The following is a 25059-nucleotide window of genomic DNA, read 5'->3' on the forward strand; positions in this document are numbered from 1 at the left end:
GCCTTAAAGGGATGCAATATGACGCTTTTTGCATCACATGAAGAAAACTTTCAAGCAAAGAAAAACCCATTTTTCTTGTCTCAGGGCAAAATGAGGGCTGGATTCATGACCATTCAACACTACTACCATGTTTCTAATGATACACAGCTTCCTGTAAATGGGTGAAGTATCCCTTTAATAAGGAAACTGTGCAACAGTGCATGGTTCATAGACTTTTAACGAGAAGTAGATAATTACTAAAATTGTTACTTTGCATAGCTTTCTGCATTAACTCCTTAAACTTGATTTTTAAAAGAAAGCTGGTTTCCTTTAATTGGATTAAAAGATTAAGAGAAGTCTAAGCCCCACAGTTGCAAAAATACGATTTATAGGTCGTGAATATGTTTAGAAGGATAGGAAAACATTTCTGTAACTTCTTCAGAATTATGAATATTTAAATATTGAATAATAATGTCACTTTGCACATCTACGAAGTGAACTTTTTTTTTTTAAATCTGGCTACCCGATTGCATTATTCATTGATGAAAGGATTTCATAGATAGTCAAAAAGTGGACTAACTTAATTAGTTTTATGTGTTTTCACTATCTTGAGTGATAATTGTAAGTTGTCATGGACTACAACGCATATAAATACATTATTATATAATACTTACATGAATAAAACACCATTTTTTTTAAATCATCCCACATTCTATTCTGTTCAAAAATTAATTATAAGATTATTTTATTTACTGTACAGAGACTAATGGCCTGAAGTTACACTGATGGATATAAAACCGGCCGGGCTGTTGTTTGTCATATGCGAACGTAGCTGACGTTCGCGTTTATCTATTTTGGCCCACGTGACTTCCCGTCGAGAGGTACAGCGTGTACAGTGTTGGGGTTATAAACAGTAGTAAGGCTGGGTGACAAACCTGCCACTGGGGTAATTATGCTGTGAAATAAAGTGATGTGGAGGCCGTCATCGTGACCAAAGGATGGAGAGGAGAGGTAAGTGTGTCTGACAGCTGTGAAGTAAACCAAACCGGGAGATGTGATGCTAACTGTTAGCCTGTTAGCTCACATATTGAACCCTGTCCTGTGCTATCAAGATGTAGACTGAATGCTGTTTTTAACTTGATAAATAATGACAGGAAGCAGCTGTCAGCTTGTACAAAAAAAAAAAATTCTATCTCGTCTTTGCTCCTTATAACACAGTCAACAATTTCCGTTATTACCTGTGTATAACAGCTCTTTATGATATATTCAAGATCACTGAAGTCCAAGTATGGAAAGAAAGACATTTAGATAAACACTAGGGGTGCAAGGATTCATTCAACTCACGAAACGATTCATGATACGATTCTTTTACGATTTATTTGACTTAATGAGACTGAAGACAAATAATGACTGAAGCAGATTCTTTTAGGAGATGTGAACCTGTTTGTCTGTGTGGTTTGGATTTATATTATTCTCTCAACAGGAGGAGGTGATTGGAGCTTCTTGTTAAATGCTGCCTCATGTTGGTTTTGCTATTTGTGTAGTTCCCTGTCTTGCGATATTTGCACGAACACTTTTTGTCTCGCCTGTTATCTTCTCACCTCTTTTCGTTTTCCGTCTTGTTGAAGCCTAAATGTTTCCACACCTCCAATGGTGCGTCCTCAATCTTTAAATCTTGCTCTGCAGCGGCTGACGCTCACAGTGTTATTGTGAGTCATTTTTCAGAGAACTGATGTGAACTTTGACCCCTTTGAATCAATTTTAACCTGCCTCACGATTAATCTTGACATCCCTACAATGAACTGTTTTTAATCACATCCTCATAAAATGACAATGGGACGGAGCTCAAGGTTTGTTTTTCCATACATTTTTAAAAATTATTTCTAGTGGCAGGAAGCCAATCAAATGTGAGGACACATTTATACTGTCGAGAGTTACACTTCTGCTTTCTTTCAGTCACCGTCTTCAGCTCATCAAATTAGGGAATAACGTCGCTCACCACCTGAAAAGTATTACAAGCTACCACGATGTTTAAACATAACGCTTTTGCTTTTGATAAAGTGAGGAACCGGCTTCAGTATCCTTTAGTATCTTTGTCTCTGGTAGCTAAAGTGTGTATCCTTTACTGTCCCTTATTTAATGCTGTGAACACTGACAGTCTTCCTGTTATTGATCATCTTAAAATGTCTTTATTTATTAAAATTTCATTTGAGGTTTTATACGTTGTACTGAGCAGGACAAACTTGTTGTTTTCTACAGTATTTCATGTTGTAGTGTTTGTACTTTGTGTTGTCAGGTTTGCTGTTTTCTGTCCTTTCTCGACAGAGGTTTTCTTGTATGTCCTGCAGCGTGTCTGTTACGTTGGACTACAGGTGGAAATGAAGGATTGACTTAATTACTCTCTGTAGAAATGGTTTATGTCTTTACACACTGTCCCATGATGAATACAACACCATGCAAAATCAGAATCAGAAGTTGGAGGAATTTATTTGAGCCCTGAAGAATAGTAATTAAATGAGCAGCACTGTGCTGGTCAGAGACACGGTCCCTCTTGTTTGGATCATACAGATGATGTTCAAGCTGCTGCGAGAGGCCTCTGAATCTGTAACATCTACTCCCCTGATATTGAATGAAGCTCTTTTGTTATTTCAGTTGTGAATAAATAACAGCTTTCTCTGTGCCTAAAGAATAAATTGTCCTGTCAACTCTTTGTAAGTACAGATTGTTTATATATGTATGCCAAGAAGGAGCAGAAACCTGCTGAGCCGACGACAATAAGAGTCTCCATTGCAGTTTTGTTCTCCAGAGAGAACAGGCTACTGTGTAACCATTCAGTTCCCTTCTACTCACTGTTAAATGGGCAAAGAGGTTTAAACCTGCAGTAAGTCATTTAAATACCCAGTAATGATAACATGCTGGTTGCTTTTTTTTTAAGTGCTGGGTATCTTACAGTTGGTCTGTCAGCGTTTTTTTTTTTTTTTTTTAAGTCTTGAGAATGAACAAAAGTTGTGATTTTTTTGTGCCAAACACACAAAAGACACGATTTACAGTAAATATGCTGATTGACATGTCGAAGGTTTTTAACTGTAACACTTTTTTGCAGAATGTTGTTTTATCTACAAAAGAACAGATTCACGCAGGTAATGACTCTTTGAAACATTCACCACTAAAACACCTGAATCAGTTTTTGTTTTAGTCGATATATTTCACTGCTGCTGCCAACAGTACTGCTTGGTCACCGGCTGCTTTCTACCGCTATGACCGACTAACAAAGACGATAATTTAGTAGAGTGAAGTAGTGTCGGAGTCAGGACAGTCCAGCACAGTACAGACTCGTGGCCTTGAGAGAGCCCCTGGATAAAGTAGCTGCTGTGCTTCCTGAGGGGGAGGTTTGGTTTCTGAGAATTTCTCCTCATCAGCTCACATGACTGTCTCGTGTTAGTCTAGTCATTAGTCCATCCGTATTTCCCTTTTTTTTCACATCGTGGAACGTTTTTTGCGTAATGATCTGGTTGAAGATAAAACTGAAAGCCTGGACTAAACACGGGTTTTATGATGTCATACTGTGAGGGGTATCATATCCACTGAGGCTTTGTTGCAGGCCTGCCTGTCCTTCAGGCCGCCGCTTGTGCAGTCATGGATTAAATCACAAGATCATTTTCGGGTTGTTTAATGATGACTCACTTTCTAATGCCTGATGATTGAAGAGGCCTCTATAAGTTTGCAAGAACATGCAGTGGAGAGAGCGTGACTGAGTGCCCTCTGGATCTCAAGGAGTGGACAAAATAAAGTGATAAAGTGTTAATTAGGATGCCTTTCCAGTGGAGAAAATATCACAACGTGAGCTCCAGGATGCACGTTTCTTTTTAAAAGATGTAAATGCCATCAGAATATGTGGTTGAGTTTCCTATGGGTGCTCATCCAGAGGAAATAAACAAGTGCCCTTTCAGGCAGTGGTTCCAAAAGTGAGAGTTGCAAGAGGTCTTTAAAAAAAAAGAATAGCAAAATAAATAACTATAAGTTTGCATATATGGCAGCAACAATGACAGTCTCTGTTGCTCTTTACACATAAGGGGTACAAACACACCTGTGTGTATATTTATAACGTGTTTTATCTTCACTCAGTACTGAAGTCTGTAGATAGAAATGACTCTGCCTATAGTCTTCCTGTCAAATAATGGTTGTAGGCTATTTTATTTTTTTGCTTGTTATTTGGTGTGACAGTTTTGGGATGTACATGTGCTGACTCAACCATCTGCATTGACAGAGGGGGCATCCCTTATTTTGGGGCCACAAGCTTAAAACTTTGGGAAGTCCTCCTCTAAGGTGTTCTTACAGTGGATAGAATACTAGAAGGGCTAAATAAAGGCATTCATCACCGAAAGAAAAACCTGTATAGTGCAGTAATGATGCTCCTCATCTATGCTGGTGGCCTGCCCCTCTCACAGTCTGAGTCCGCCCCTGCTGCTGCTCTCTCTCAGCGCGTGCAGCTCCATCAAGGCTCCTTTCAACAGTCCATGCTGTAAGCGCATTAAAACTCCTTTCTCAATGCATTATGTTTGCTACCGACGGATTGGTCTGCGGTTAAGTGGTCCCCCTTCCCTAGAAGCCGGTCAAACAGGACCTGCAGCCTCGTCAGGTGTCAGAAGCTCGAAGCTCCGCGCGCAGGTAAAAAGCAAAGAGGGATTCAGCAGCGACACAACTGAACTGTCTCATCAGTTTAAGGAATACTTTTTTTTTTAGAAATTACGGAGTCAAGTTAACGGTAAGCTCAGTGTCCTCAGGGGGTTTAATATGTTGGAGGTGGATTCTGTTTGAAAATATACGTCGATATTTTTCAGGTCTTTTGAAGCGGAAGCGGGTTAAACAAACAACTTACCTTTTCTTCCTTTAATGACATTTTGTTATCTTCGCGGCCATTGTGTAGTTTTAGTCTTAACGAGGCTATATTACTTTATGGGGTGTTTTACTCCCCTTGTAGCCTCTTAAAGTGACTGTTTCTTCAGGTGTTTTGGTTTATGTCGTACTCAGGTGTGTTCAGTGTCTTACCTGCATTTTATGAATCTTCCACCATTTAACAGACCGGTATTCTCCTAAAGTTTTCCTGTGTGTTGTTTTTTGCTTCCTTCATCGATCTGTTTCTGGAGGCAGCGTTTGAATTACATCCAACATGACTGTAACACGTATACTAACACACACACACACACACACACACACACACACACACACACACACACACACACACAGTTAAAGGGACGACTGATAACTTGGTCTGGCGGTTCCTCCGCAATGTACCAACAAATCTGCCATATTTTCATTGATCATTGAAGGAGGTAATTTAAAATCGTTACACTGTTTATTGCATTGACTTATGTGGACTTAACTGTATCCCTGCTGTGTGTCGTTTGTTAATATTGACTTTGTCTAACAGCTCTTTGGTTCATGTGCACGTCATAACTGAGAAACTGTTGTGTTTGCCTGTCCTGTAGGTAGTGTTGCGGATCCGCAGAGCGGACTCCCCTCACCCAGTCCTTGGGACCCCCTGCTCAGTCCTGAGTCTCACATGGTAAGAACCCCTACAGCTGTTTTGCACAAAAGAGTAAAATTGAAAATAGAACTTAAAGGAGAAAGATTTGGAAAATCAAGCTTGTAAAAAAAAAAAAACGGGGGGGGGGGGGGGGGGGGGTTAACTTCAAGCGATTTAAAAACTTGGAAGAACACTTGAGATGTGATTGAGTTAGAGTTTTCCTTTACTATATTTACAGATATCAGTTTAACATAATCCTTTTTTATGTTTCTGTAAGTTTCATTTGTGGAAATGGAACAAGCAGCTGTCACCATCACTATCAGACTGTGGCTTTTTATCATGTCATTTGCAGGCTGTAAAACAATGAGCTATATGGAAATAAACCTTTTGTTTGAATGTAACACAAACTCAAACGAACTCTCTTGTCCCACCAGGATGTTCAGGGATTTAAGTGGGTGCGATGGCGTGTGTGGTTGTGCCGTCTCGGTGCCCTGCTGTCCTTTGGTCTCCTCCTGATTGTGTTTCACTGGCGCCCGCGGCTTGCTGTCCTCGCTCGCTGCTGCTCCTGCCCTCTGGCTCTAGCAGATGTTCTGCTATTAAAAGTGAGAATAATATTCATTCCTTATCAGATTTGAAAGAGACAAAAATATCGCCATAATTACTGAAACTCTTTATGATTTTGACGCCCTGCTTGCCACTTCTTCACAGATTAAGGTTGGGTCTTGGCTTGGTCCTGACCAAGACAAGCACATGATTAAGCTGTAATATCAATAAACTAGAATGTACTTCATCTGACCTATATATTAATTTTAAAGGTAATTCCAGTATTTATAAACCAGAATCCCACTTTGGCCCATTTTGGCATGAGCCGTACAGAACCAGGGCCAAGAAAGTGTATCGTGGTTGAGCAACAGTCCAACAAACTGGGCTTCAATGATGAAGCGTGCTTGTGCACTGTATGGATTGGCTTGTGTGAGTGCACCCTGAAAAGCCTTCAGACTCTATTTACAAAAACAATAGAAAGTATGAAGCTACTCTTTTTTATGAGTAGAGTTGAGTAACTTTAAAGAACATCATACAGGCTGTTAATATGTTTGAGATGCTGGTATCAAATACATTTCACAGGAAACACTGGCTGTTTGTAATGTTTGGCTCAACAACTTTGCAATAACCACATTTTATTTGGTCTTTGGAAATCAACATAATTCTGGCTTTGGTTTATAAGTCTCATTGTTTCATCATCTTTATTACCAGTCTATCACATGTTTAACACACATTGACTTACTGGGTTCAACAGGGGATTACTTAATGTCTGCTTCAACAGTTGCCAAATTTGTAAAACCTCCTGAGCTTGTGTGGGTAAACTGAGCTTTAATACAAACGTATTTATACATGTTGGCTAGTTCTTTCTCGTTTCCCTTCATGAATAACTCCACACTAAAGGAAAAGGACCATGGCTATGGGGGTATTCTGTGTTAGGCTCTGACTTACTGCATCAGATGCTCTGTCATCTGCTTGTTCCAGCTATCACAAATGTATTTTATTCTGCAGGACAGTTTTGGTCAAGAGCACGTGGTGGAGGTCCTCGCCGAGGAGATGGAGGAGGGCAGGTAAGCTACATTTAGACTTTAAGACGCTGCCCTCAACTGAGTTAATTGACATAAAGATAAAAGGTGTCACTTGTTTTTTTTATCTCTTCAAGTTTGGATTTAATGGGAGAGCTGGAGGACACTGAGTGGAGAGATACAGTTCAGCTCTGCAAAGAGGAGGTAAGGAAGGTACACGGTTGCTATTTTTCTAGCTGAGTCATGTGCCGAGCGATCCTCATTCTCTTACAGAGGTTTGACCTTTTATGTGTTACAGAAAACTGTGATGCGCTACTATCTGTTTGAAGGACTGCGCTTCATCTGGCTGGATAGAAAAGGAGCTTTCTGTCGCGTTAGGTACTGGAGCAGGAAAACCACACCCTGCATTCACCAAGTGTTGAGAATTGTTGTCTTTGTAAAGTGACCTGGATTGATTCTGAGCGATCAAATAGAGCACTTTGCTTTGGTCTGGGTCTAGATCAACTCAGTTAAATTGATAATCTGAGAACTACGGGAAAGCAATGATATTGTAGTACTGAATATTAAACGTTTTTTCAGGCACCACCACTTTAAGCTAATATCTACAGTAGCTGCAAAAGTGCATAATAAAATTAAAAACAAGCTTGAGGCAAATGTTAAATTTGGAAAACAGAATTACATAAGCAAAATACTTTTACCATGGAGGAAACAAATGAACATATAAGAGAACAAATTTAGGAGACGCAAAACACTTTAACCAGTCCCCAGTCTGTTTCTGTAAAACAGGCAAAGCATCATTTGATAACCATAAACTCAACACATAAACATAAGACTTTTCACACAGTCTTTATGCCGAAACACTGGACGACTCACTTAAGGCATCTGTACATTCCATTTCCTGCCAGAGTCTGTGACTTGTAAATGTGTTTGTCATGTGTAAATTTGTCACTGTGCTCTTAAAATTGTTGTACATTTTAAAAAATAAATTTAGAAGATTTAAATTTGTCTCAAACTTTTAAATTTTGGTTTGCTCTTTCCAGCCACCGTAGATATCTAAAGATGCAGTTATTTCCTTTGGTAATTCAATGAACTGTGATATTAAAACCATAATCTTTGTCTCCAGTGTCCTCAATGAGGACTGGACCTGCAAGGACCTGTACGCTTTCCAAAAGGGCCTGAGTCACCTGGAGCAGAGCTTGAGGTAGGAGCAGATCAAATAAAAAGATGTTATCAGCGAGGAAAGTGTTGAGTTATTGATGGCATGGATTCTTTCAGGAGACGCATGTTTGGGCCCAACCTTATCGATGTGCCTGTGAAGCCTATTACCAAACTGCTGTTTGAGGAGGTGAGATGGAAGACAGGTTTTCTGTTTGACTTTCTAAAAGTAAAGAATCAAAGTGAACACGCTCCTTCCCTTTGTCTCTCGCCATGTCTCCTTCTTCAGGTCCTCAACCCTTTCTATATGTTCCAGTTGTTCAGCATTTGCCTGTGGATCATTGATCATTATTATATTTATGCTGTATGTATCTTCCTCGTCTCCTTTACGTCCATCAGTATCTCACTTTATGAGATTCGCAAGGTGAGTCTGTTGAACACTCAATCTATCTATGAGTCATCACAGTTTAAGCTTATTACGTATATTGATCATGGTTTGAACTTAACAGCAAAGTGTCACTCTTCGCAACATGGCTCGGATGGTCATTAATGTCACGGTACGGAGGCGGTCAGGAGGTGAGTTTCTGCACATGTTTTCCTCTCTCACTTTTTAAATATTGTGTAGTCCGATATCGATAATCAGATACTGATTTATCTTTCCATGTTTGATCTGTAGAGACGGATAGATATAGATTTAAACATTTAATGTGTTGATCCCTTAAATGCAGTTTTTAAACACACGCAGAAAAGATATAAAATATAACAAAGACGATGGTCACTCAACTGGAGAATAACCGCGCTTGACACTGGAGAGTGATACACTTGAGTCTTGAAAGCCAGAAAGAGAACTGCTAGAGTAATACAATGAAACTCAAATGAAAGGCTCTTTGAAATCTGGTATTATCGGTGCATATCTGTGATAAAATTAGCTGATAATGATAATCAGTATGTGCTTATAGCAGCCGATACATCAATGGCTGGCTGATTAATAAGTTGGGCTCGACTCGACATATAAAGCAGGTCTACACTGCTCTCTTTTTAAGCAAGTAATGATAGCACTGCTGTTAAACATGTTTTTGATTTGCTGTCGAAATTCTTCACCCAGGTGTTGTTCGAGGAAAACATTTATAGCTACCACATGTTCTCCATAAATAGTTTCCAATCTGGAACCATTAAAGTTTCAATTCCCCCTTTTTCAGGTCAGAAAATGTAAACTCTATAAAAGAGATAGAAGAGTAGAACTTCAGACAATCAGCTGATTTATCCCTCAGATCAACCGATTACATCGTCTGAACAAAAAGTTCCACGGCTCAGAAGTCTTCCTGTTCATTTGAGCAATTCTCTAAAGAGTCACAAAGGGATGTTTTTAAAGCGGGTCTCCATATATTGTGCCCATATATTGCACTATGTGTTGCTCTTGTATGTCCGTCCTTTTTTGTCATTGTGATATCTTAGGAATGCCTAAAACCCACTTGGACTCAGAAAACATGTTTTAGGTGATAACTCAAGAAGTCATACTCCGGTTATGAGAACATTTGAGAGGAATTTATGTGGGTGTCCATGAGAACTCCAGGAGCTCACAGCCTGAGGATTAACTGATTAAATTTTTGATGTTGTAGTTTAAGGTCACTGGGACCTCACATCACGTCTTGGAATCGAAAGAATTTGAATCTGTCTCGGTCTCAGACTGGGTGGAATCTGGATTTTTAATCACTGAAAGACTTTTTTCCTCCATTGTTACTGTGATACAAAGGAGAAAGCCTTTTTCTAAAACAATAACTTTTCAGTTCAATTCATTTGTAGTTTGTTATTTATCTTCCACTAATGACCGCAACCTTCCCGTTGTCACACGTCCACTGCAGACAAGACGATGGTTTTTCATCTATACTTATTGTCTTGGTCTTGGATGGTCTTGGTCTTGGTCTTGGTCTTGACACTGTCTCGATCCCTGAATGTCTTGGTCTTGGTCTTGGTCTTGGATGGTCTTGTCTTGTCTTGGTCTTGGTCTTGGTCTTGGTCTTGACACTGTCTCGATCCCTGAATGTCTTGGTCTTGGTCTTGGATGGTCTTGGTCTTGACACTGTCTCGATCCCTGAATGTCTTGGTCTTGGTCTTGGTCTTGGATGGTCTTGGTCTTGACACTGTCTCGATCCCTGAATGTCTTGGTCTTGGTCTTGGTCTTGGATGGTCTTGGTCTTGACACTGTCTCGATCCCTGAATGTCTTGGTCTTGGTCTTGGTCTTGGATGGTCTTGGTCTTGACACTGTCTCGATCCCTGAATGTCTTGGTCTTGGATGGTCTTGGTCTTGACACTGTCTCGATCCCTGAATGTCTTGGTCTTGTCTCGGAGTCCTCTGGTCTCGGTTAGTACAGTCTTGTCTACAACACTAACCACTAAATCACAGTATCTTTTGTTTTATTCCCTTAAAGTCTTCTATACAAATAATATGACTCAAGACAAATGGAAGTGCCACCTGATGCTTTTAACTGTCAGGCCCTGAATATATGTTTGTCTTTTAGAAAAGAAGGCAAGCAAGTAAAAGTATGTTGATTCAAATAATGGGCTAGTCAAACCCCCCCCCCCCCCCCCCCCCCCAAAAAAAAAAAAAAAAAAAGCTTTAGGTTAAGTTGTTTAAGGAACAAAAATACATTTCAAATGTTTGTGAGGCCATGAGAATGAACAATTTGTTTTAGAGAGTGATACTTAATGTCAACAGAGAGGTTGTAGAAAGAAACCTGAGGGCGACTTTAAGCTGTGTGACAGTTTCACCTGGGGGAATAACCCAACTGAACTTTCTGTGCTGTCTCCCAACCACTTCAGCAACATACTTTAGAAGCTTATCCCTCACACACACACACACATAAACACACACACAAAATGTGCTTAATGTAACCTCCTGCTGCGTTATATGGAAAGTGAATCATACAGGTGTAGTGCATGTAGAGAGAAGGATGTGTCGGCTGACTGTGGTTGGAGGGCAAACAAAAGCATCAGAAGAAAAACTCTTTTCCAATAAGTAGAGGAAAAGTAGGAAGAAGAAAACACTATCCACACATTGAGACTTCAATCGAGAAGAAACAAGAGAGGATCGTGTTATTTTTGGACAAAAGACATTGAGTCCTGGATGTTTTTTTTCCTCTAGCTGAAGAGTACGTGAGCTCGGTGGACCTGGTACCAGGTGACTGTATCATCATGCCTCAGGAAGGTCTCATCCTGCCATGTGATGCTGCTCTGCTGGCTGGGGAGTGTCTGGTCAATGAAAGCATGCTGACAGGTGACCAAACCCCAAACACACCACAAAATCAGAACTTCACCGGACAGAAAGTTATTACGCAGGAGAAGTCATTCACTCCTCTGAAAAGTCTTTACCAATAGTCTCATGAAAAACCTTCAAAGCTGGGAAAGTTCAGTGTTTTGTTGCAGCAGTTTTTAACTTCTGATGAAGGATTTATTTTAAATCTCTTTCAAGCTGGGGCCATTTCACATCTCACAATCTTAAAGCGGATTAAAGTCACAAAATAGCCATCGAACAGGATTTTAAGGATGACTGCATGCTGGAGCTGTTTGATTGAAAGAGTGTTACTCTCGGTTTTTAAAATCATAACGTAGGTTTTGATTAAAGTCTGCCACGCTTTGTGCCTCCAGCTTGTTTTAATCAGCCTTTCTGTGTCCAGGTGAAAGTGTCCCCGTTCTGAAAACCCCACTGCCTGCTGGTGACGGGAAATACAGCTCAGAAACTGAGCGCAGACACACCCTGTTCTGTGGTACACACCTCATCCAGGCCAAAGGGGGAGGGCCGGGCGGCAGGGGAGTCGTCGCTATAGTCACGAGCACTGGTGAGGGGAACAACAGTCTGTGGCCTGAACATTTGAATGAAAGGCCACCTGTGCATGTTTAGATTACTCACACAATGAAGCACATTTTTTACTGAGAGGTGTCTTATTTGTTTTGTACACATGGACTTTACTACTTCTATAAAATGCTAACATAAAGTATGGAGGGCAAAGACGACCTAGTTGCAAGTGAACTGTCATTTAGGTTTTCCAAATGAAATGTAAATCCACCAATCTGAATTAATTTGGCTAGTTGAAAAATGGTTTCGTCCGTGTCAAAAAACAAAGAGGTGGAATAGATCCATTTAACACATTCTCAGCACTTCGAGGGTGTGTGTGTGTGATGCAGTTTAGAGAGAGCACTTTGTGTAAACATTTCAGTTGGTTGGCGGTCTAACCTCACGGTGAAGTCGTCCTGCTTCGTCTTCCTCTTCAGGGTTTTTCACAGCCAAAGGGAACCTGGTCAGCTCCATTCTGTATCCTCAGCCAACAAACTTCCGCTTCTACAGAGATTCGGTGAAATTCCTGCTTATCCTGGGCTTCATCGGTAAGAGCTTTGGCAGAGGCATTGCGTCGAGAGCATTATTGACTTTCTCAGATTATGTGTGCCAAGCCCTTTGAGGAATGACTTAGTAACCTTTCAACTTTTCCCAATGTTTCCCATCTTGCTTCAGCTCTTTTTGGCACCATTTACAGCTTTGTGGTCCTCTTCAAATCCCATGTAAGTGCGGATAAATCATTTGAAGTCTGAAATAACTGTGGCCTTTTTGTGCCAATGTTTAATGTAGCACTGACTTTTGTCTGGCTGTGTTCCCAGGCCACCTGGCTAGAGCTGGTGATTAGAAGCCTGGACATTGTGACCATTGTAGTGCCTCCTGCACTGCCTGCTGCCATCACCACTGGCATCATCTACGCCCAGCACAGGCTGAAGAGACAGGGCGTCTTCTGCATCAGTCCACCACGCATCAATGTCTGCGGCAAAGTCTCACTCTTCTGCTTCGACAAGGTGAGAAGCACGCGAGAGGATAAGGGCTTTTGACGTGAACGAATTGTCTCTCATTGGAATACGTCTGTTTCTCCAGACAGGAACTCTCACAGAGGAGGGCCTGGATGTGTGGGGAGTGATGGAGGCGGGACCTGCAGGTTTCTCAGAGCTGGTACCGGAGCCCAAACTTCTGCTGCCGGGCAACATGCTCTCTGGCCTGGCCAGCTGTCACACTGTGACTCTGCTGCAAGGTCAGCCCCTCGGAGACCCTCTGGAGCTTAAGATGATCGAGTCCACTGGCTGGGTATGACAGTAAAATTCTTCTCTAAGAGTTATTTGATTAGGAATAGTTATCGCTTAAAATGTTCATGAACAGTTGTTGATGTTATTTTTTGTACTGTTACTGAAATAATACCTTTGATAACTCAGCCGTACTTGTGTCCAAACAACGACAACAGACCTGTGTACCACTAGGCCACCAGCGCCCCGTAAATCAGCATCTTGACTCTTTACTTTCCCAGACACTCGAGGAGCCAGAGGGAGGTGGGGATGAATTGGATGCAGAGTTTGGAGGACACAAGGTTTTGGCTGTCATGAGACCACCGACTCCACAGCACCAAGCTCTCGGCCCTGTGAGTGTCATCTCTCCTAACGAGGAATCCTACATCGTCTGATTATTAGATCGCGCTTGTTAAAACATGAACCGTGTTGTTGCTCTAACTTTGTTGAACGTGAAGGGATTTTTTTTGGGATAATTTTTGCCTTATAAACCAAAGAAGTCAGTTCACTGCATTTCAGTTAACGACTGTTTTTCGCCCCTTCGTCGCTCAGCCCACCAGCGAGCCTGTGGCCATTGTTCAGAGGTTTCCCTTCGCCTCGGCCCTGCAGAGGATGAGTACTGTGACGGTGGCCGCCGGAGGGCGCTGGCCTCTTGCTTTTATCAAAGGATCCCCGGAGATGGTGGCGAGTCTGTGCAAAGCAGAAACTGGTGAGCAACTTCAGTTTGAGAATAATATCCAGTCAGTGTGAAAATATACATGACACGAGAACAGCATTTTCAAGGGATTTACAAACATAGAGGGACAAAGTTTTTCGTAGATGAAAGATGATTTTCTCAGTGTATATCTGCATATTTACTTTGTGTTTACAGTGCCAGCCAAGTTCTCCAACAAACTGCACGACTTCTCCAGTGAAGGCCTCAGGGTTCTTGCACTCGCTTTTAAGCCTTTAGACGTGAACACTGACTTAAAGAATATTGAACGGTGAGAACACAGCCTGTCATTCATGGCTCCTATAATTATTTCTTTTTCACACCTGAAGTATGCCGTTGGTCTTGTTGTGCTGAAGTTGATCAGAAGAGTCCAACAGTGAGTTTGAGTGCGTCTTTGTTGTGTTTTTCTTCACAGAGGGGAGGTGGAGAAGGACTTGCATTTTCTGGGCTTTCTGATTATGAAGAACCTGGTGAAGCCAGAGAGTCCCAGAGTGATTAACATCCTGCGACTGGCAAACATTCGTAGCATCATGGTCACCGGTGAGAGACATTCTGTGTATTTGTGTGGCTCTACATTGAGCACTTCTTCTATCTTACCTTAAAGGCCGTCTTTTGTTTTTGGCCTTTCTCACACAGGGGATAATATCTTAACAGCAGTCAATGTTGCAAAATACTGTGGGATGATGGGATCTGATGAGAAGGTGATATTCGTCAACGTCATCCCCCACACCAACCAGTCCCTGCCTGTGCTGAAGTTCAACCTGGAAACTGGAGGCACGACTGCGTCCCAAAGCTCTGTCGAGGTCATCACTCAGGTCGGTCCAGCTCAGATGACACCCTGCAGCTGCATGTTCCTCAGTCTGTTTCAGTTTCAGGTGTTTTTCTATTGCCAAAGATATTTGAGATAATTCAGGAAGAGAAATTGAATCTGATGACACAGGATTTTCTGCCTTAAAGAGAGATGATTCCTGCATGTGTTAGCCAACCAGAAGTGTTTTGTTGAAATATTTATCACATTACAGTAAGTTGGGATTTTTCACTAGCTGCCGTGCTGTGGGGCTTGAAAGATAACACTAATATGATTTGATTGTTGGTTAGGTTATCTCTCATTATATCTCAAAGTTTTAGCTGTGGGGGCGCTCTGGTGGCGCAGCAGTAGCGCACGCGGCCCATGTATCGAGGCTCAGTCCTCGCGTGGGCGGCCCAGGCTCGCATCCCCCACCCTCCCTCCCCGATCTCAGCCTCTATCCACTTTCCTGTCTATAATAAAGGCCAAAAATAAATCTTTAAAAAAAGTTTTAGCTGTGGTACGAGAACTTAGCGATGGTTCATTATAAAACATTAATTAATGATAATGTTGTTGTGCCATCTTGGCTGACCTTTCTGTCTTTCTTTCTTCCTCTCAGGGTCTCTACCAGGGAGGCTTTGGATATCACTTGGCTATTTCTGGCAAGTCCTTTGCTGCACTCTGTGAATACTTCCCTGAATATCTACCGAAGGTAATGCATGTTTCCTCTTCAGAAATATTCTGGGAAGGGGCGATGAGAACGCATCATTGACACATGCATAAAGTAACAATGGGGCAGTGGGAGTAGTACTGACAGAGACTATGATTAAACTAAATTATACTTGGAGGATCCAGCAGGCTGTATTTTAAAAATATTTGCCACCTGACCTTTTTTTTAATTGCTGTTTTTACAGGTTTTGTTGCGAACTACAGTATTTGCACGCATGACTCCGGATCAGAAAACCCAGCTGGTGAAAGAGCTGCAGAAACTTAAGTGAGTTCTGGCACAAAAGAGGAAGTACGGGAAATGCCAAATTACAACAGAGCAGAAAAAAAGAAAGAAATATAGGGCTTTCACAGTTGTAAAATCTCCTGATAACTCCAGAAAACGGCCTCACAGTTCTACTACTATGTCAAATATGAGTTAGAGGATGAATAGAAAAATTAAGAAGCCATAAGTGGGAATGTTGAATTAAAACACATCCAGACCAATAAAGTTCTAATGCTTGTTATTGAAACAGAAAAGGAATATATGTTTGTACAGTTAATGTCTGAAGGAGAACGGTTGAGTGTTTTCCAAAACGACCCCTAGTGGCAGTAGGAGGAGTTGCAGTTTAGAGCACATTTATATCTTCACCTCCTTTCGCCTTAGCTGAAATAAGACAGGTTGTAAAAACATATTGTTTTATTTCAGCTATTGTGTTGGCATGTGTGGGGACGGGGCCAACGACTGCGGGGCCCTAAGAGCTGCTGACATCGGGGTTTCTCTGTCTGAGGCCGAGGCTTCAGTGGCGTCCCCTTTCACCTCCAAGACGAAAAACATCAGCTGTGTGCCGCTGCTCATCAGGTGAGGAAGAGAGAGGTATTAAAGTGATGAAGTTAGAAAGAAAGTGTTTAATGGAGTCAAAGGTCACATTTCCACGTGTGTGCAGAGAGGGCCGGTGTTCCCTGGTGACCTCCTTCAGCCTCTTCAGATACATGGCTCTGTACAGCAACGTTCAGTTTTGCTCCGTCCTCATCCTCTACACGGTGAGTACCAGTGGAGCTTATCACATCCTCACTTTCAAAGTCACCATTTGTCTCTGCAGCGAGTCTGACTCATCAGCTTTAACATCCTTTGATTTAGATTTCAATCCAGGATATGATACAAAAAAATACAGGACTCTTTTTTTTTTTCTGGACCGTCTAAGAAACTCCGAGTGAAACACAGTCCTTGTCTTTGTGTGTTTAGATCAGTACGAGCATGTCGGACCTGCAGTTCCTGTTCTGCGATATCTTTGTGGTGACTCTGCTGGCCTTCATAATGGGAAAAGGAGGTCCCAGCAGAGAGCTGCACCCCCGCAGACCCCCGGCCAGTCTGCTGGGTCTGCCTGTCCTGGGCAGCCTTTTCATCCACAGCTGTACCATCGTCCTGGGCCAGCTGGCTGCGCTCTTCATCACCGCCTCACAGGACTGGTCAGCCAAAGAGGATTGCTTTTATTTGCTCAGACTTTCTATGATGAAATGATGAACTTGTAAAAGACTAAATCACCCACCAGCTATCTGGGGAATTGATAAATTGGTTTGATTAAATGAAAAATGTCTGTACTGTATTGCTGTAAGCTGAATATCTTTGACTTCTGGGCCATTATGGACATTTTATTGACGTTAAAACTATGTTATCCATCGAGATCATTGTCTGCAATCTTAAGAATCCTCTATAATAAAATCCTGTATCTCAGATTCAGTTAAAGACCGGGAACTTAACGCTCTGTTTTTTTCTTCTTCAGGTACGTTCCACTTAATTCGACTGTTTTTGGAACAGAAAATCTGCCCAACATGGAGGACACCAGTGTGTTTGCCCTGTCAGGTTTCCAGTATATCATCATGGCTGTGGTGGTCACAAAGGGATACCCTCACAAGAAACCTCTCTATCACAATGGTGCGTCTTTACAAGATGCGTCCAATCACTGATTTATTATAGTCAGCTTTATTCCATATAAGGTGAAACCTATTGATGGTTATGAAACGTTCTCCTCCTCTTTCCAGTGCTTTTCCTCTGCATACTGATTGTTCTCTTTACCCTGATGACTTGGCTGGTCGTGTACCCGGGGGCTTTGGTTTGCAAAGAACTCGAACTGTACGACTTCCCTGACATGGATTTCAAACTGCTGCTGGTTGCCTTGGCTGCTCTCAACTTCCTCCTTTGTTTTGTTGTAGAGGTGAGTGATGGTTTAGAGAACCTCAGTACAGGCGCTCCCTGCTGTTTTTCCCACAGATGTGGGTTCCTAGCGTGACCCCTCTCATTGTGATCAGATCCTTTTACACATATTTTGATGTGAAATTGCTACTCACAACTTTTCATGTTTTCGTCAAAAACATGGGAGCTAAAGCTATTTTAAAAGTTTTCTTTCATGTACACTTAAAACCGCTATCTGATTATGGAGGATGATGCTTTTTAAATTGTATGTCCATTTTATTTCTAAACATCCATTTGGAATAGCACACTTCACATGTGGACGCACACGGATATGATTATTATTGAAGAGCATTATGTTTTGTTTTTTTTCTAGGTGCTGATAGATCTGGGTATACTGAACTGTTTGCGGTTGCTGCGTGGAAACCGTCAGTCCAAGAAACAGTACAAACGTCTGAATGTCCTTTTGGCTAACTCTCCGTCATGGCCGCCTATCAATCAAGCCCTGTACCCCACAAATCAGACAGTCATCTTCCTTAGCTAGCGTCTGCTCCCCCCGCCCCCCCAAGTCGGACACTGTCAGTCACATAAACCAAACGAGGCTGTTGATGTCTGAATGGCAGCTCAGCCCAACAAACAATGCAAACTCCTGTTTACATATGTGAATAAAAGTATTTTATTAAAGTTATTGACTCAAACATTATTATGGAGACGTGCTGTGTTTTATAGTGTGTATGTAGGATATTGAAGGCTTTGAGAATTGATGAAAAGTTTCGATAGAAACTAAGTTCAACTCTTATTAAGTTCATCCACTTATTGAATCTTCTTTGGCTGAAAAAAATAAACATCAGAAAATGACTTTTTTTGTAAATCATTTTATTAAATCAGTATTTACAGGCAGTTTGTGTTTCCACTCAGAGCTCAGCGTTACATATCTCTCTTCTGCTGCTAGATTACCTGAACTAAAATCTCTTGAAAGTATTTTGCATCCTCCCTAAGATCTTCAGCTTCTTGAACTACAGTAATATAAAAATAACCAGGAAGTAAAGATGTGATACAGGAGGCACAAGCTGAATTGAACCATTACAAGGACCTTTTCTACTTGATGATGTGCACCACTGAATATGGCTTTATTTAGAGCTTTTCTCTGGACAAATGAAAAGGTGAAAAACGTTAAGTATCGGGCACATTGGCTCTGGTCGGCCAGATAGTCGCATACAGCGGTGTCTCCATGTTCCACTTCGGCAGCGGACCAACCATTTGACTTTCTCACAACAGCAACATGCCAACAGTCAAACACGAATAAAAAGAAACTGGCATTCATTCATCTTGGGACATCTTCAGTTACATTTCACTGCACACTCTGAATAGCACTGTTTCAAACAAAGTGCCGACCCGAGGTTTAATACATTTGCTGTTTGAGCGGCAAACCGTCTGGAGAAAATACAATCCTTGTTCATTTCATTCATTCAGTCTTGTTGTTCCTTTGCACCCGAGCTGCTACGTCGGGGGAAGGACACAGAGAGACGAGCACACCTGCTGACAACGTGGAGATGTGATGAAGAGGAGAGTGGAGTGCAGCAGTCCATTCATCCCCCCCCCCCCGCCCGTCTGACCTTCCTGTGACTGGCTGCCAGCACCACTTCCTCATGATGACATCTTCATTAACTGATGTATACACATGGGTCGATTTTTAAAAAGGGGATTTTGGTTTGGTTTCTATTAAAATACGGCTCTGACATCGCTGCCATCTCGTACAAAAGGCAGAAAAAGCTACATAAAAATTCACCGTCATCTCCAAATCTCATTATTTCTTTGTTTTTTTTCTCACCTTTTAGGTTTTAAATAGAAATAATAACGTGACAGTCCAAGGAAGACAGCCAACAAGATCAATCAAAAAACACAAACAGAACACATCAGATAAAAAAAAAAAAACAACCTTAACAAACATTACCCATACCCTCGGATTATAAAACAAATGGCGGCTTGTATATTAGGGTTGGCCTGATCGTACCTACAGCTCTGTAAGTAGGCAGGTAAGAGAGATGTACTCGGCATTAGAGGTGACTTGACTGAAGCCCAATGTGCATGTTTACTCAGGAGAGACCAAAACTACTTAACCAGCAAACCAATCAAAGACTGCAGATGTGTGGAGTTTGTTTTGTATCTTGAGTATTGTTGTGCTGTCGGTGTGACATGATGCACTTCTGTAGACATCAGAGCATCCCTAATATACATCATTAAGGACAAGCGAGAAAAACAAAAGATAAAAACTTAGTCAGCCGGCGCTTGAAAACCTAAAAACGTGAAGAGGGGTGAGAAGTGATGCCTGGTATTATTGCTGAGGAGATGCTGCTGCCGAACAAAGTACCAGCTCATCTCATTTCTCTATGGCCCAAAACTCCTCCTCCTCCTCCTCGTCCTCCTGTAAGTCTGTGCTTCATCCTGAAACGCTGCTGGGCACTGAAGGAGGAGGGAGGCGAAGGTGAGGGTCCGTCTCTTAAAGGGATCATCACAGTGAGTCCAGAAGAAGTTCATAATCACAGTGTCAAACCGACAGGAGGGGAGGGGAGAGAGGGCAGCACGTTTCCATTTGACTTCCTCCCAGAGTTCCTCGCTCCCTCAAAGTCCCACATGACTGCTAGTTTAAGGAGGAGTTAAGGAGTTTTAAGACGCGAGTGCTGTCTTCGCTATAAGGTGGCCCTCCATCGATCTCGCTCCCCTTAATGGCTGGGCGGCTCCAGGGCCCGCTTATCTGTGCTGTCGGAACCCTTGGGTGCCGTCTGGGCTGACTGGCTGTCTGACAGTGTTATTGTTTGATCTGGTGTCCTCTGAAGGCAGTGTAGAGTTATTGCGGCCTGACCTGACAGAAAGAAAGGAAAAAAGGAAATTAAAGGAAAGACAGCAGTCGGCCTTGTTGACAGGATTCCTGTCGTCTACACACAGGCTGCTTTTAGAGAGCTTTGTTGCACCTTTACTGCCGTTTTCAATTAATGAACTTCAAATGTAAACAAGAACCAGTCGATCAAGTTATACAAAATGACATCATGGAGCTTTCATTTATTTCCCAGCTCCACCTCCTGACTATCAAATCATGTCAAGCCAAAAAAAACAAAAAACAGACATCATTCTCTGCCAGCTGTCGTCTGACAAATGAAAACAAAAGGCCAAGAGGAGAGCTCAACAAGCCGCATGACTATTTATCTCAGATTCAGCCAAAACACATTTCCTTTCATACGGTGGCCATTGCCAATTGTCTGATTGAAAGCGTGTGTTTCTTCCATTATGTCTAGAACATATTGGGGCTCGATAATGAACTGAAATATAAGACATATCCCAATGCACCTGGAAGCACCGTTCAAATCCAAGAAGATGCATCTTTTTATAAAAGGTTGGTGTTTCATTATGAAGATTATGGTGAAGAGGAGAGGCTGTAGCTTACGTGACAATATGACGTTCTTTTAACTTCAAAGACTACAGAGGCTGTAGTGGCCTGGGTTCAAATCAGACACCCCCATCTCCCCCCACCTCCACCACAAAAAAAAAACTACAAACACAAACTCAGTTGTGTACTTAGTTGTTGAAAAGCAAAAAAAGTTGTCAGCATAAGGTGGAGTTCAAAAACTGTGAGTGCCTTTCAGCAAGGTCTAATTAAGCTGTGAGAAAACATCTGAAGTGTCAATATTTGTGGGAAATTACCTGTCAGTGTTGGGTTTGTCCTGAGGCGTCTCCTCCGGGCAGGCGCTGCCCAGGATTCTCTTCCTGGCCTCGGCGTACTCTGCCTCACGCTGGGCCAGAGACTTGACCTGTGGTGTGGGCCGGTTCTGATTCAGAGGGGATCCCAGTGAGCCGTTATTCACGGGCCTCTTCAAAATGCGGATCTGAGGTGGGGGAGCTGCTGGCAGAGAGTCATCCTGTATCACCATGGTTGTCTTTAATGGGGTTCTTGGAGCATTATTGCTGGACTCCCTGAGAGCAGACCAATAAAAAAAATAAAAAATAAAAAATCAGTGATATAAGAAAGAGGAGGGAGAGACAGTTACATGAACGATGCATCCCTGGACACATGACACACACAAAACACATTTAGTATTGTTGATGTTTTCTTCCTGTAAACCAGCAGACTGCTCTATTAGGTCAAATGTTACAACAGTTACCAAACTATTGGAAAACACTCTTCAGCTCAGCTTACATGTTAAAAAATGACTGAATTCAATCAATAAAACAAATGAAGTTTGAATCATTGCCACAGGAGAAGACTTTATATTTGTGAACTTTAGAGTAGCTCTGGTTTCTTTCAAAGAGTCTTGTGTTATGTTTCAGTTTGTGAAAACGAAGCATCATTTTCTAAACTCATAAATATGGGACACGTCTCTTCAGAGTCTCACCGTTCTTTTTGGCTGATCCTTAGTTTCTCTTCCAACCGTTTTTCCATTTCCTGCAGAAAAAAAAGAAGAAGAGAGCAAACGTAAATTCATGTAAAAACAAACAACATGGGGAGGGAAACGAGTGTCGCAGGTAGAAGAAGCAAGTGGGAGAGGGGATGGAAAGCTTGGATTCAGTTACAAGCTATTTATACATGTGCAGGGCAGCTGCCAAGTCACAACAGACAGAGTGCTCATCAAGCTAACATTATCCGCACGCCGCTGCCAGTGAAAGTTACGAATGCAGGTTGTTTTTAAAAAAAGACCCCCCCCCCCCAAACAACCACCCCTACCCTGCTCATGGGTAATGGCAAAAGACGAGAGGAGTCAGAAATGTACAAAATAAAATTAATAAATTTGTTTCAAAACAATGGTCACATTTGATTCCATTTGCCAAATTAACATAATGTTAGTTTCTGGGGATACGCTGGAGTCCTGTCCTTTCTTTTACTCCTTTCATAAAAGTTTAAAATATGCAGCAGGTCATATTTCAGCAGTGGTGCACCTCAGCTGCTGGATGTATATCGGGGAATCACTGCATTAGGGCAATTAATTGAAATCGACATTCAGAACCGCTAACCGACGTAATCTTGCCCATGTCGATAATTTTCAGGGCGATCATGTGACAACACGTCCAATCCAATCGCTTGGACACATTTAGACTTTAGAAAAGCTGACGCTGAACAAAAACAAGTCAATTGTAAAGTCGGAAAAACTGTTTACAAGAAATGCAAGTTATTTTTTTCTCCCGTTTTAGAGAAATTCATTTTTAAAACTAAAATGTGTCATTTAATTTCAAGTGATTTCTCTCTCTCTCTCTCTATATATATATATATATTTTTTTTTTTTTTCAATAAATAGCCACAAACAGTTCATCAACTAGTCACTGTCATTAGAAAAACAATATCAGTAAACTATGAGGCCAAAAATACAAAATAATCATTCATTAATTGTAATCGAGCTCAAATGTTCAGTTAATCGTGATATTGATTTGACTTTTGGGTTTTCCAATAATTGAAAGTAGTGATCACTAATATCTAAAAGACATGAATCAATACGTGATTGTAGAAAAAGTAAAAGAAATAATTCTGTTTTTTCTCCAAGTTTCAGTGACCCCCTTCAGTGCCTCCCTGCACCCCCCCCCCCCCCCTTAAAAAAACAGAGACACGTTTGTGACGTCATATAAGCACGCCATGAAACGACAGTTACCGGTAAATGTTAGCTAGGTGTTTATAACTTTTAATAAATCTCTCTTTGCACAAAGTACTAAACGAGATGATTACCTAACATCAACTCTTCAGGATACATTTAATCAAAATAACTTTGGGCCAATTTTTAAGCAAGTTTCATTAGAAAAATATGCTTCATTAAAGACCATTTATCATTTCACTTTTACGCATTCACGTTAAATAAAGTCATGTTTATTATGAGGGTTAATTTATTGATCTTCTAAAGCTGGTTTATAAAGCTCAGAGAGGCTCAGCTCGTTTATATTAAGTTTAAAGTAATGAATAAGAGTCATTAAAAAACTGATTTTGTGATGGAATAATTACAAGCTACTAAAATGGGCTCAAGTGGTTTACAGGAAGGTTTTTAATCAAATAAAGACAATTAGAGATATAATATGATCCACTGACACATTGAGCATGTTAGCCACACAACAACTAGCATTAGCTTAGCATTAGGCTAACGTCAACCTCAGCTACTGAACAGGAACACTTCGTTATCTTACATCATGTTTACAACATTTGAGTAACTGTAAGTTAAATCTGTGTCTGTTTAAAATATATAAACAAACAGCATTTAGCTCGTCGGCTATCTCAGTCCATGTTGTTGAGCTACTTGACGTTAGCTCGCCAAGTTTCTTGAAGCTAACGCTAGCTTTAGCCACATTGTTGGCCCTGTGGGAGTCCTGATCATGAAACCACGTCGTTATAACTTCTTATAGCGACAATATAAAACAATGAAAGCTGCCAAAAAAATAACAAAAGGTCGTTAACTACAGGTGTGTTGAGCTTTCAATACTTACCCCACTGTCAGCAGCTTCCTCCCAACTTTCGGAGATCTCATCCATGTTTCATTTTGCTCAGGCACGCTGTGGCGTGATCTGAACCCCCTTCAGATCCAGATCCGCCTCTGTGACGTCACACTGACGGATTTCCCCAAAGCATGATTTCCCCCTCCCTCCCTTCACGCAGCTGATCAGACTCAAGCCAAGAGGAGAATCACAATCAGCTTTATTGGACACATACAATGAATTGTGTTTATGTTGTTTGGGACGGTGCCTGGTCCAGTTTTACTCGTGTTAAGTTGTTCACATGTGGCTAAATATATTAACTAACAAACAAATAAACTTAAATGTAGTAATAGGGTACACAAAAGCGATTCTAGACTATGTTAGTGCCACAAGCGACAATAATTGGGGGCCCTGCACCCCACATTTATCAAAATAATAATCTGCCGTTGTCCAGAATTATACTCCTCTTCCTGTTTTTTTTTTTCCTGTTTCTGTTTTCTCTCAGATAATTCCTCTTATTTTTTCTTTTGATTGACTTTAATTGATGAACGTTGGTTTACACAGCAATAATGCCACCTTTGCAAGGTAACAAGAGTGAATGCGTTTAAATGGGGCCACTGCTTTGAAAGATTGTGAATCCTGAAGCAGTTTCCTTCCTTGCTTGTTGATGAGCAGCGCCTCTGTACATGACTACAGTAGATATTACATTTGTGAGAAGTGCAAAGGAGATGCCGCAATGGACATGATCATATAATCATTAGGTAACAGACAGGTTAATTTATGAGGTCGAAACAAATACTAATCCAGATGGTTTTTGTTTTATAATTATATCACGACAATTAAACACCATTAGGCTACTCATTGATTTTACAACATCTACGTCACATTTGTTGAGTATG

General features: G+C 41.3%; 2 protein-coding genes across 4 annotated transcripts; one reads left to right on the forward strand and one right to left on the reverse strand.

Moving 5' to 3' along the window:
* The first annotated feature begins 817 nt into the window (after positions 1–817).
* atp13a2 (ATPase cation transporting 13A2) lies at positions 818–18422 on the forward strand. 3 transcript variants are annotated; one of them, XM_079358922.1, is made up of 29 exons: positions 818–990; positions 5469–5545; positions 5941–6108; positions 7058–7116; positions 7209–7284; positions 7370–7449; positions 8195–8272; positions 8347–8416; positions 8516–8650; positions 8736–8802; positions 11370–11501; positions 11902–12063; positions 12497–12607; positions 12735–12781; positions 12878–13066; positions 13143–13349; positions 13567–13677; positions 13877–14033; positions 14196–14307; positions 14452–14576; positions 14673–14851; positions 15443–15535; positions 15738–15817; positions 16238–16390; positions 16476–16572; positions 16775–16998; positions 17313–17464; positions 17572–17744; positions 18096–18422. In XM_079358922.1, the coding sequence occupies exons 1-29, from the start codon at positions 978–980 to the stop codon at positions 18261–18263; spliced, it is 3495 nt and encodes a 1164-aa protein (XP_079215048.1). In that variant the 5' UTR covers positions 818–977; the 3' UTR covers positions 18264–18422. The 3 variants fall into 3 exon arrangements, with proteins under 3 accessions (XP_079215048.1, XP_079215049.1, XP_079215050.1); XM_079358923.1 differs by having other exon boundaries at positions 7209–7275; XM_079358924.1 differs by lacking the exon at positions 818–990 and adding an exon at positions 4668–4744.
* Positions 18423–19022: 600 nt separating this feature from the next.
* On the reverse strand, positions 19023–24344 carry szrd1 (SUZ RNA binding domain containing 1). The gene is made up of 4 exons (XM_079358925.1): positions 24173–24344; positions 22108–22157; positions 21419–21688; positions 19023–20582 (listed from the first exon to the last, which is right to left on the reverse strand). The coding sequence occupies exons 1-4, from the start codon at positions 24215–24217 to the stop codon at positions 20471–20473; spliced, it is 477 nt and encodes a 158-aa protein (XP_079215051.1). The 5' UTR covers positions 24218–24344; the 3' UTR covers positions 19023–20470.
* Between the last annotated feature and the right edge of the window lie 715 nt (positions 24345–25059).

Source organism: Symphodus melops, assembly GCF_947650265.1.
Source record: "Symphodus melops genome assembly, chromosome: 13".
In the NCBI taxonomy this organism is placed as follows: Eukaryota; Metazoa; Chordata; class Actinopteri; order Labriformes; family Labridae; genus Symphodus; species Symphodus melops.

What these genes read in the sequence shown, in the direction of transcription:
- atp13a2 (XM_079358922.1), top strand. An exon ending in CAGATGTTCTGCTATTAAAA is followed by an intron (nt 6,109 to 7,057) that starts GTGAGAATAATA and finishes TTTATTCTGCAG; the next exon opens with GACAGTTTTGGTCAAGAGCA. An exon ending in TCGTAGCATCATGGTCACCG is followed by an intron (nt 14,577 to 14,672) that starts GTGAGAGACATT and finishes TTTCTCACACAG; the next exon opens with GGGATAATATCTTAACAGCA.
- szrd1 (XM_079358925.1), bottom strand. Translation starts at nt 24,217, where the DNA reads ATGGATGAGATCTCCGAAAGTTGGGAGGAAGCTGCTGACAGTGGG. An exon ending in AGGATCAGCCAAAAAGAACG is followed by an intron (nt 21,689 to 22,107) that starts GTGAGACTCTGA and finishes GTCTGCTCTCAG; the next exon opens with GGAGTCCAGCAATAATGCTC. An exon ending in GACAAACCCAACACTGACAG is followed by an intron (nt 20,583 to 21,418) that starts GTAATTTCCCAC and finishes TCTTTCTGTCAG; the next exon opens with GTCAGGCCGCAATAACTCTA.